Genomic DNA, 12,013 nt, shown 5'->3' with positions numbered 1-12,013 from the left:
CACGGTCTTTCGCAGTGATGTTTGTTGGTAAATGAGACCTTTTAGCTGTATTCATGTTTGACGCACATGAATCGAAGAGGGCTTTGGCTGAACGCGCGTTGTGATGACGTCACCTGACTCGTCCTGGCCCAAATCTGAGGAAAATCAGCGGTCATTTTTGAAAAACTGCAAGCTCCTCCGAATTAATTTATTCATTAATTTCTGCGATTGCAAAATCCTAGAGGGACTGAATAATCAACTTTGACGTGGTAACGGTTACTCCGCGTCACATCAGCCGCATCACACCACGCCGTCATCGGCTATTTTCCGAAAACTCGTGTCCTACAGTCTTTTACGCGTCACGTGTTGTATAATACAAGAATGAGGAAACAACGAATACTTTTATTCCAATTCAGGTACGACGCTTTCCGGCATAAGCGATGATTTCACATTCGGGAAAAAGGTTTAAGCCAATATTCTTCCTGAAATACATCTCACTGAAACATATCTCTACAACGCTTTGTGAGTTATCAGCTGAAGTTTAAGCAGAATACTTTCAAAACTGGTAAATAATGTACATTTTAATGAAACACTCTACGGAGAATTACACTCTATGGTGGAAGCCCTGCTGACAACATCACCAAGTCTCATCACCATAATCCTAATCACATGAATGCCATGTGTGAGAGTAGGCATAGCTGGCCATGCTATTTAAGCAAACATGCTTGACACAGAAGCACATCTGAGAGAAAAAAAAACTTGTAGAGCTTTCAAGGCACGGGTTCTCAAACTTTTTGCAGGCAGGGACCCCTTTAGCTGTATTAAAAAAACAATAAGAAATTACTGATAAATATAATAACTTTGATAATGATGGGCTGTGGCTTAGTGGTTGGCCTGTTTGCCTCGCACCTCTGGGGTCATGGGTTCGAATCCCGCCTCTGCCCTGTGTGCGTAGAATTTGCACGTTGTCCGCGTGCTTCAGGGGTTTCTTCCCCCAGTCCAAAGATGCGCTGTAGGCCGATTGACATTTCCATAGTCCACCCCATCCAGGGTGTCCCCAGCTTTTTTCCCCCCAAGTCCCCTGGGATAAGCTCCAGGTTCCCTGCAACCTTGTGTAGGATAAACGGTACGGAAAATGGATGAAATTTATGGACCACCCACCCCCGTCAATACTTCACAGACCCCACTTCGACAACCCTGGCTTTAAAGATACATTAGGTAAGATTAGACTTTTATCTATAAAATGTATAAAATGATTGACAGGGGGTGAAACAAGCATTCCGGCCCAAAAGTCTGTTTTCCAAACAGGTTTTCTCAGCGATTTTATACACTTTTGCTAAGGCCATGACTTAATCAATATTGTTTTTGTTCTACACATCTTCCAGGTTATTTGTTTGTACAAGTAAGGAACAAAAATGGACTATTGCACCTTTAAAGTGCGTTAACTAGCACGGATATTTTGAGACCTCTTAGGATAAGTGACTCACAGGAATACCTCTTAACATCTTTTCGGTTTTTTCAAGAAGCTATGCCTTCCTCAAATTGTTCCACAGTCTACTGGAATGAGAAATGGAGTGTACACCTCTGCAGAACTTCCTGAGCCACTCGTTCACCTCAGCATACAAACAGGCAAATATTTACAAGGCTGTAAGTTTAACTCGTTCTCTTGGGACGGAAAATAGCCGAGCGTGCTTTTCATGGCTTTAGACTTCCCACGGAGATTTGTTCCAAACAACAGAGCTCTATAAACCACATGGGACTGCGTTTGCAGCACCACTACTTGTAAAGCATTTACTCTTCATGCTCCATGTGTGCCGTGTGTACGACACTTGCTGTATTTTAAGTTAACCCACAAAGACGCCATTCAGTCTATCCTTAACCTGAAAAATGCATTCCCATCGCTCTCACTACACAATCTCTGCTGAAGCATTCAAAGCAGGCAGTGATCTGTGAAATCAGCTCAGGAAAACATATCCTCTGATACGGAAATGGAAGCAAAAGTGAAAAATGACAGGATGTTTGGTCAAGTTGATGCAGATCTCCTGCTGGAATTGAATGCTGTTCCCAGCTCTAGTGCCTTCCTCCGGCAAGACATCAACTTTTTAAGGTTTAGTTGATTAAATTCAATTTAGTTTATCATTCATTTCATATTCAGTCAAGATTTAGTCTAACCTTTAACGAGACACTTATTTGAGTCACTCGGGAGTCTCTAACAATCAGCACAGTGAATCTCAGTAACTATTGGTGAAAATAACATGACTGGTCCTGGCAACCTTACACAGGTTGGAAAGCACCTGTTTTAACAGAGCTGCTGCCCTCCGGGTTGTCTTTCCAGAATATTCTGAGTCATGTCTCGGTAGATATATTTTTTTTTTTCTTCTTCTTTTCTTTCTTTCTTTCTTTTTCTTTTTTTTAACAGCTTCCTTGTTGCTATAAATCAGAAATTGTTGAAAAGGTGCCACAGCATAGCATCACATGACCACCTGACAGGTTCTTAACCAAAAACTAAAAGACTAGATTATTCTTCTTCGTTTTTTCTTTTAAGGTATATTTAGCATCATTTGAAAAGGTTGCATAAATATATGTATAGATACTTAAAAGAATACTTGTCAGCAAACCACTGTACTTACCCTATTTACGTGCAGTGTCTTGCTTTAGCAGTGGGGTGTAAATAAAGTCGTCGCTGGCTGTTTGTCCACTGCTCACTTTCTCTCGATCCTGAAAGTTAAATACAAAAATATATGTTTTTCTTCGTCTTCTGTAGAATGGTCCAGAGCCTCTGAAGTGGCATGGTGGTTATTTTTTTTTAATAAGTTGTGGCCACAAAAAATAATTAAAAGGGCCTATTAAGGCACAAGTTAAGCTTCATGAGATCCATCTTGTGGCATCAACTGAGATGAAAAAAATGAAATAAATCAACTGAATTAGACCAATGTGGCCACAGGAACCTGAACATGGTGACTGATATTAATACACTTCAGCTTTGGAGTGATGCAGAACGACATAGTAAAGTTGTTACATGGATAAATTAATATACTTTTTAGTATTCTTCTTATTATTATAATAATTATTCAAATAATTACCTGGAGGCCGTGTAATTATTTATATAACCTTCAACAACATATGAGTTCGTGGGCTCAAGTTACACAATTCATGGCCACAATGTAATAATAATTCGTAGTCACGAGATACTATAGCCTCGAAATATTATCTCGTGACCTCGGGGTATTAATTCATGACCAAGCCTTATTTTTTTAAAAAAAAACAAAAACAAAAACAAAAACAAAAAAAAACCACACCATGTCGCCTCAGAGTTTGCAAGATAACAACAGCAACAAGGTAACGAGGTTAACTAATACTTCCTCTGGGTCTGGCTTTTAACTAGCAACACATTTTTGTTTAATCACGTTAAATCAGCTCATAACTTGAGTGAATCCACATGAATGTGAATATATTATTAATATAACATAGATAAGACACTCACAGACTGAGTCCACTTGTATGCTGCACCGCAGAAAAACTCCCAAACAGCCACCAAAGTCACTCAATGACGTAATGAGCTCATTAGCATATTCATGAACCACCTGTTTTTATATTAAAATATCTTTAATGGCACGTGAAGCTTTCCACGTGAAGGTAAAACGAGCACTGAGAGTCATTGTACAACAAAGTGCATCGTTTGGTATTACCTGTAAATATAGGTATAGTTAGAACTAGATATCTGTCATTTCCTTTTGTTACCTAAAGTGAAGGAAGTTCACTTCAAAAACAGTGAATGATATTTATCCTTGCAGGGAATTTTTACAGACTAAGGTTTCATTTGGATAGTGATGTATGTATTTTTTGTAATAAATATATATATATATATATATATATATATATATATATATATATATATATATATATATATATATATTGAAACTCAGGAACATCTTTTCTATGCCTGTAATATTGTCAAGCTGTTTTGGGACAGAATAAATGAGTGATTAGTTACAAAGAATGTAATACCTGTTTTTAAATGTCACATTGTTAAGTTTGAGGTTGTTATGCAATATAAAGGGGTTGGATTTTTGTGTAATAATATTTTGATTATGGGTAAATTTCACATACACAAATGTCACAGATTTGTTAAAGTTGCCCCAAGTTTTGTGGCAGTTAAAAATGAATTTCTTTCAATCCTTAAAGCAACTGAAAAAGAGGAGTGCCTTAAGTCTCTCTGAATTGCTTGCGATATACCTTGATTAACCCCCCTTATGCTCACTTTAATTTCTATTATAGTTTCTTTTAATATATTTAGCTATTTATTATTATTATTATTATTATTATTATTATTTGTTGTTGTTGTTTTCTCTCCTTGTTAAAGTATGATGCTTGGATTTATTGTTGGTATGCTCAACAATGATAATGCTTGTTGGTTACTTGAAGTAAACTTGATGTTTAATAAAGATTTTTTTTTTTAAACAACAGCCTGCAAATATAGGTATTTATTTTGACTGCAAGTTATTTTTTATTTCACTTTTAACTTCACACTGTAAAGCATTTTGATAAATGTATGAACGTTTCCACTTACTATTATTATTGTTAAAGTGCTTACACGGGTTATAAGTGGGAGTAGTCTAATCCTCCTGCCTACAGGTGGCAGCAGAGACATCCGTGTTTCCTCTCAGTGTAGGAAGGACCTAAAACACAGACCAGGAAAAACACAACACAGTGATAATACTAACACAATAAGCGCTCAAGTAGACCTGGAGATTCAGTTTAGAACATTTCCCAAGCCCTGTATTAAACTCTAATGTACACATTCAAACCCAACTGTGTATAAACATTACATTCGGGACACGTTCATGTAGTTAAGCGCGGAAGTTGAGCTGAAAGTTTGAGACACTCCAAAGAGCTCTGCGCAGGTAAATGAGCTGTTTACACAACGTGTTGATATTTATATAAACAACATACACTTATTATTAATGCTAATGACATTTCAGACAAGACACTACAGGTTAATATAGAAGTTTTATTTCAAAAGCAGTGGATACTACAATCAGTCTTTGCCATGTAATTTGCTGATATTGATATTTTTTGTACTGGAACTCAAAATTGGACTTTTTTATGTAAATAATGCTTCATCTAATTAAATGTGCAGACTTATACAGAATAATAATCAACATTATGGGAAATGTTTCTGTAATATTATAATATGGTGCTCAACTGTGATGAGCAGAAAGCACAACACCTCGAACCGTGAGGCAGATGTGCTCCAGCTGCAGAAGACCATGTTGGGTCTCACTAGGATTGGAAGAACATCACCTGGTTTGTACAGTTTGGGTGAGTCTGTGCTCATTGTAGCCTCAGGGTCCTACTTTTGGCTGATACCGGAATGAAACCTAATGTGGTCTTTTGCTGTTGGAGTCCATCCACATCAAGGTTTGACAAGTCGTGCTTTTCTGAGATGCTTTTCTGCTCCCCACGGCTGTAAAGAGTGGTTATTTGAGTTAATGTAGACTTCCTGTCAGCTCGTCCCACAGTCTGGCTGTTCTGCTCTGACCTCTGTCATCAACAAGTTTCAGATAATACTGTAGTCGCACGCGTACAAAACAATGAACCAAACATTTTGTCAGTTCTGTTTCTGAGTTTTGATATTTTTATTACACTTTATGAGAACACTTATCAAGAATTGTCAGTTTTATGAAAATGCGGCATTGAATTATTTAGTCTATGTTTGACTTTAAGTGGAGACTATTAAAAGTCTCATTCGTTACGTTTAATATTTTACACTACCTAAATAGAGACAGTCTGTCGCCAAATCTCATCCGAGACACATAAACAGTGTTGAAATGCCACAGAGCTCAATCTCGAGTCAGTCCTTACATGTTTTTCACTGTTAAACAGAATATGTACAGGACTTTACAATACAACTGATCAGTTATAATGTCAACAAGGACAACCGAGGATATGAGTTAGCCAAAGGGCAACTATTCAAACCAGAATTGTTAAGAAGTTGCCTATATCATGTTTAAGGTAATGATTAGCGACCAGGGAGTCATTCAACAGCTGTTTAAAAATGACCATTTACCAAAAACAGTTTGTTTGAGCATTTTAAACATGACGCGAGCATATAATTGAGTGCAGTCGCCTCACTTCCAAATGATGAAACCGAGATGTTTAAAGTTCATTAATCAGTCCCTCCAGGATTTCACGATTATGAGATCGCAGAAATCAACACAAAATCAAGCAAACTCCTTAAAATTCAGAGGGGCTTACAATTTTTCAAATTTACCACAGATTTTCTGCAGATTTGGGCCAAGACATGTCATGTGAGATCATCAGTATGCGCATTCAGCCAAAGCCCTCTTTGATTCACGTGTTGAACATGAGTACGGCTAAAGATTTCGCTGAGACCGGCCTCAGAATTAAATTATGTTGTGGTTTTGTGTCTTTTATTTTTAATGCTAATTGATGATGGTATGCCTAAACACGTTTATCTTTTGTGCAAAGGACCAATTTTTAAAAAATCTCACTCCTGCCTGCACTCAAAGTTATTATTTTCGCTTGTACCACAGCACTGGTGTAATCTCGAATTTGATTGGTCAGAAGGTGTTGACTAATTTTCTATAGCAGCAACTCTGGCTGTAGTTCCGACTGCAAGGCAAATAAGAGGTTTATATAAATGTGCTCGTTCTACGTTATCGTTTTTATAGTAACAACTTAACCATGGACTTGTATGGCAAACGCTTCATGTAATCTAAATCTAATAAAAATGTGTAGTTTTTTTTAGTAAATTTAAAAAAATGTAACGGTTGGCAAATTGCTGTGGTATGAGAGGAATAAAGCCTTTCAGTGTGTGCTGCTATTGGAACGTAATCAACTTCAGCTGGGTAACAGTACCTCTGCTTTACGTCAGGTCTCATTGCACCACCCTGTCATGGATTATTTTCCTATAACAGCGCGACCCATCATGTTTTATTCCTCACATGTACCTGCCTGCACTATTTACTAATGAAAATCTAAACAAATTAGTCACTTAAAACACAATTGTATCTTGGATAACGCGTTTACTGAAGAGGAATAAATGAAACAGCACCCGCTGTTGTTTGTAAAGGAAACCTGTACCAGTACATTTTAGTGTATTACGTGATGTTAACTAATTTGTGTGTATTTCAAAGGTGTAACTCAGTACTACCTCTCAAAGTCAATGCTACCTCTCTACTTGTTTTTCAGGAGGAACTTTAGGAGAATAATTTAGGAAAGAATGGATATAGAGCCAGTAGGTGGCTCTCGGCTCTTACAGAAGTTTAAACCACAGCTGATAGATGCTCTGTGTGGAGATCCTGACTTTCTGCTCCAGCACTGTCATTCATCCCGTTTACTGACCCAGAGAGAATATGACCACGTCAAAGCCTCTGCAGTACCGTGGGAAAAAGCCCGGGACATCCTGGATTACATGATGGGCAAAGACAGAAAACGTGTTCACGTATTCCTGAGTCTTTTAAAGGAAAAAGAGATACAAGAGACATTTCCTAAACTGGGATTTCTCAACGAGCTGCCTCTGAGCAAATCAAACACTATAGGTACTACAGCAGCCCTGCAAGATAAATAATAATACTGGATATTTCAATTATTTAACAATATCTGAACATTAATTAATTCGTACCTTGTAGGGAAGAAGAGGAAGAAAAGCAAAGAAAAGCATCCGGAAGAAGACGATCCCAGAAATCAGCCGTGCAAAGTAAAAAAAAGTAAGATTCCCAGACTGAGGTTTCTTGAGTTCTTTATCCAGACTCTAAACTAGGTTTTTATTTTGTAGATTCATGTTCGTGTTCACTTTCAGATTTTCTGCTGCCACATTTCACATGTTCTTGCCATCTCAATGACATGGTCGTCTTTCTCAGCAGGCAGCAGGACGGTGACGGAGAAGGAGCTCATGATGGTGGCTCGCCACATTGGTGCTGACTGGAAGGAACTGGGCAGAGTGGCGCTGGAGATCCCCAGCGTAAAGCTGGAACAGATCGTAGAGGAGAACCCGAACAACCACAGAGAGCGGGTGTTCAGCATGCTGCATCTCTGGAGCATGCGAGAGAGGGATAAAGCCTCGGCCACTCGCCTGCACTCGCTCCTCACACAGGAGGAAAGCAGTGTGACGCCCAGGAGCATCGACTTCCTACTGGAGGAGAGCTAGAGTTAGCGTTACTGCTTTCTGTTCCCATTACACATTATTACTAAGGTGGATGTGTGTTGATGATTTTATGCACCTGTATATATTGTATCATAGGAGGAAGGGTTTCAAAGTAGCTACATGGACAGATTTACTTCCTTGATCTTATAACATCTTAAAAAAAATTTGTTATTTTGTTTTTCAAAAATAATTTTGTAACATTATTGTTGTATATCATTTCCTATCCTATAATACCCTAGTTTACATGTTCTCATGTGTGCTGGAATATATATATATATATATATATATATATATATATATATATATATATATATATATATATATATATACACACAGTATCTCACAAAAGTGAGTACACCCCTCACATTTTTGTAAATATTTGATTATATCTTTTCATGTGACAACACTGAAGAAATGACACTTTGCTACAATGTAAAGTAGTGAGTGTACAGCTTGTGTAACAGTGTAAATTTGCTGTCCCCTCAAAATAACTCAACACACAGCCATTAATGTCTAAACTTCTGGCAACAAAAGTGAGTACACCCCTAAGTGAAAATGTCCAAATTGGGCCCAATTAGCTATTTTCCCTCCCCGGTGTCATGTGACTTGTTAGTGTTACAAGGTCTCAGGTGTGAATGGGGAGCAGGTGTGTTAAATTTGTTGTCATCGCTCTCACACTCCCTCATACTGGTCACTGGAAGTTCAACATGGCACCTCATTTCAAAGAACTCTCTGAGGATCTGAAAAAAAGAATTGTTGCTCTACATAAAGATGGCCTAGGCTATAAGAAGATTGCCAAGACCCTGACACTGAGCTGCAGCACGGTTGCCAAGACCATACAGCGGTTTAAGAGGACAGATTCCACTCAGAACAGGCCTCGCCATGGTCGACCAAAGAAGTTGAGTGCACGTGCTCAGTGTCATATCCAGAGGTTGTCTTTGGGAAATAGACGTATGAGTGCTGCCAGCATTGCTGCAGAGGTTGAAGGGGTGGGGGGTCAGCCTGTCAGTGCTCAGACCATATGCCGCACACTGCATCAAATTGGTCTGCATGGCTGTCATCCCAGAAGGAAGTCTCTTCTAAAGATGATGCACAAGAAAGCCCGCAAACAGTTTGCTGAAGACAAGCAGACTAAGGACATGGATTACTGGAACCATGTCCTGTGGTCTGATGAGACCAAGATAAACTTATTTGGTTCAGATGGTGTCAAGCGTGTGTGGCGGCAACCAGGTAAGGAGTACAAAGACAAGTGTGTCTTGCCTACAGTCAAGCATGGTGGTGGGCGTGTCATGGTCTGGGGCTGCATTAGTGCTGCCAGCACTGGGGAGCTACAGTTCATTGAGGGAACCATGAATGACAACATGTACTGTGACATACTGAAGCAGAGCATGATCCCCTCCCTTCTGAGACTGGGCCACAGGGCAGTATTCCAGTATGATAACGACCCCAAACACACCTCCAAGATGACCAATGCCTTGCTAAAGAAGCTGAGGGTGAAGGTGATGGAATAAACCCTATTGAGCATCTGTGGGGCATCCTCAAACGGAAGGTGGAGGAGCACAAGGTTTCTAACATCCACCAGCTCCGTGATGTCATCATGGAGGAGTGGAAGAGGACTCCAGTGGCAATCTGTGAAGCTCTGGTGAACTCTATGCCCAAGAGGGTTAAGGCAGTGCTGGAAAATAATGGTGCCACACAAAATATTGATACTTTGGGCCCAGTTTGGACATTTTCACTTAGGGGTGTACTCACTTTCGTTGCCAGCGGTTTAGACATTAATGGCTGTGTGTTGAGTTATTTTGAGGGGACAGCAAATTTACACTGTTACACAAGCTGTATATAATCAAATATTTACAAAAATGTGAGGGGTATATATATATATATATATATATATATATATATATATATATATATATATATATATATATATATATATATATATAAAATATTATATTAATGTAGTTAAATATAATGATACATTCCAAAAGGATTCATGGTGCAGACGGATCTCTCAGGAACAGATTTGAGTTTTAGTATGTTTTTTATTTGTATATAAATTTCTGGGCTTTTTTTATTTTGTGTCTTTTGTACTGGTTGCATTAAAAAAATATTGCTCCCAATGACTTGTACAGAGTTCATTCTTCTTTTAAACAGAAAGAAAGAAATTGCACAGGCTTATATGCTGAATTTCATCCCCAATATCAATCGTATGAACTGTATGAATGCATATGTGAGCTGCTTACTGAGCACCTCAGAGTAAATTTGTTATTCAGTTCATCTAGGATCAGTTTGTACATAAGGACAGGAAAGCAGAAACTTTTCGTTATGCCAAACCACCTAAGCCTTGAATTACACTGAAATAATCAGGGACATTTCATTTTGTGTCCAATAATAATAATTATTATAATAATTATAATACATTTTATTTATAGAGTGGTATCAACGTGCTGTACAATCAAAGATGTAATAAAAGATGAAGTGAAAATATAGTAAGATGCATACAATAAAAAGGAATGCTAAAATTATCCAATACATTTTAAAATAATTAAATAAAAATAAAATGCACATATAAGTACCAAAACAGAGGAAGTACTTTTAATCAAATGCCAAATTATTAATGCACTAAACTAAAATGTATTTGAGCTTTATCTATCATCTGCCTTTATAAGTATTTGGAAAACTACTACACTATGACAGTTAGTGTGTATTTTTTCAGTAAGTTCATGTATTTTGTGATTTATTTTCTAAATGAAGGGTTAAACTGACCAGACTGGTTTCCATATCTGCATTTATACTAACTGTATTTTTTTTTTCTATTTCAAACTCATTTCGGATGAAGAATTTCAGCACAGACATGGAGTGTCGAAAGGAAGCTTTTTTTGTTCCAACTTAAACAATTTATCTGCTGCTTCCATGGTGAACTTTGCTCTCTCGGCAAGTATCACGTTGTTTCACCCTGATGGGTTTTCACCCGGGTTTTTCACCCTTGTTCACCCTTGTACTGTGTGCCAAGTAATCAGATAGGAGGAGGAGCTTTGTACAATTCCATTGCATCAACAGCCAGACTGCATGGCTATAAAAAGTGACTTTTTACCTTCATGTCAGCTGAAAGTTTGTGGGAGGAAATTTACTTAATGCTTAATGCAACATTAGTGCAGTTTTAGTTCTCCTCATTTCCTTCCCTTTGTTATTTATTCAGTTGATGGTCTTTTTTATTTTTTTTTATGTTTGTGTCATTGAGTCCATTTTAGGTAAATAGAAAAAAAAAATCTATGGTTAATTATTAACTTAGTGGTGAAAAGTACTCAAAGTTAGTGAGTAACAGTTTTATCAGGTTTTTATAATGCAATTTAGAGTTTTGTCTGATTTATCATTGTGGATTTATTGTATTGGATTATAATGGGCTGATCTGTCATGTGTACGCTGTGCATGTGCAAAAGTGGAGACTGTACCATTTTTTCTTTTGTGGATTTTTATTTTTGTATATTTTTTTTCCTGGGGTTTTGTTTTTTGTTTTTGTTTTTTGTTGTTGTTGTTGTTTTTGTTGTTGTTGTTTTTGGGGTGGGGGGGATGCTGCACATGTGATTCACATGTAGTTTTAATTTTCACATATGACTTTTACTCATGATTCATTCATTTATATTGATATTTCAATATTTATAAATTATATATATATATATATATATATATATATATATATATATATATATATATATATATATATATATATAATATTTATATTGATATTGATATTTTGCAGCATTTTAAGTATGGCACGTGGGCTCATTATTTGCATAAATAATGCTTTTGCCACACATGATCATGTGCTCTCACAGTTTACTTGAGGCCACATCTGCAACTTCA

The 12,013-nt window shown here is 37.4% G+C and overlaps 1 protein-coding gene across 3 annotated transcripts; it reads left to right on the top strand.

Annotated features, from left to right (window-relative positions):
* Nucleotides 1-4,014: 4,014 nt before the first annotated feature.
* zgc:174906 (uncharacterized protein LOC571548 homolog) lies at nt 4,015-8,397 on the top strand. 3 transcript variants are annotated; one of them, XM_053643525.1, is made up of 5 exons: nt 4,019-4,883; nt 5,198-5,301; nt 7,195-7,544; nt 7,635-7,712; nt 7,866-8,397. In XM_053643525.1, the coding sequence occupies exons 3-5, from the start codon at nt 7,226-7,228 to the stop codon at nt 8,150-8,152; spliced, it is 684 nt and encodes a 227-aa protein (XP_053499500.1). In that variant the 5' UTR covers nt 4,019-4,883; nt 5,198-5,301; nt 7,195-7,225; the 3' UTR covers nt 8,153-8,397. The 3 variants fall into 3 exon arrangements, with proteins under 3 accessions (XP_053499501.1, XP_053499500.1, XP_053499499.1); XM_053643526.1 differs by lacking the exon at nt 5,198-5,301 and having other exon boundaries at nt 4,015-4,883; nt 7,869-8,397; XM_053643524.1 differs by lacking the exon at nt 5,198-5,301 and having other exon boundaries at nt 4,020-4,883.
* Nucleotides 8,398-12,013: the final 3,616 nt, after the last annotated feature.

Source organism: Ictalurus furcatus, chromosome 15 (genome assembly GCF_023375685.1).
Source record: "Ictalurus furcatus strain D&B chromosome 15, Billie_1.0, whole genome shotgun sequence".
In the NCBI taxonomy this organism is placed as follows: domain Eukaryota; kingdom Metazoa; phylum Chordata; class Actinopteri; order Siluriformes; family Ictaluridae; genus Ictalurus; species Ictalurus furcatus.
The sequence above is the reverse complement of the archived record's forward strand: the minus strand, read 5'-3'. Positions and strand labels throughout refer to the sequence as shown.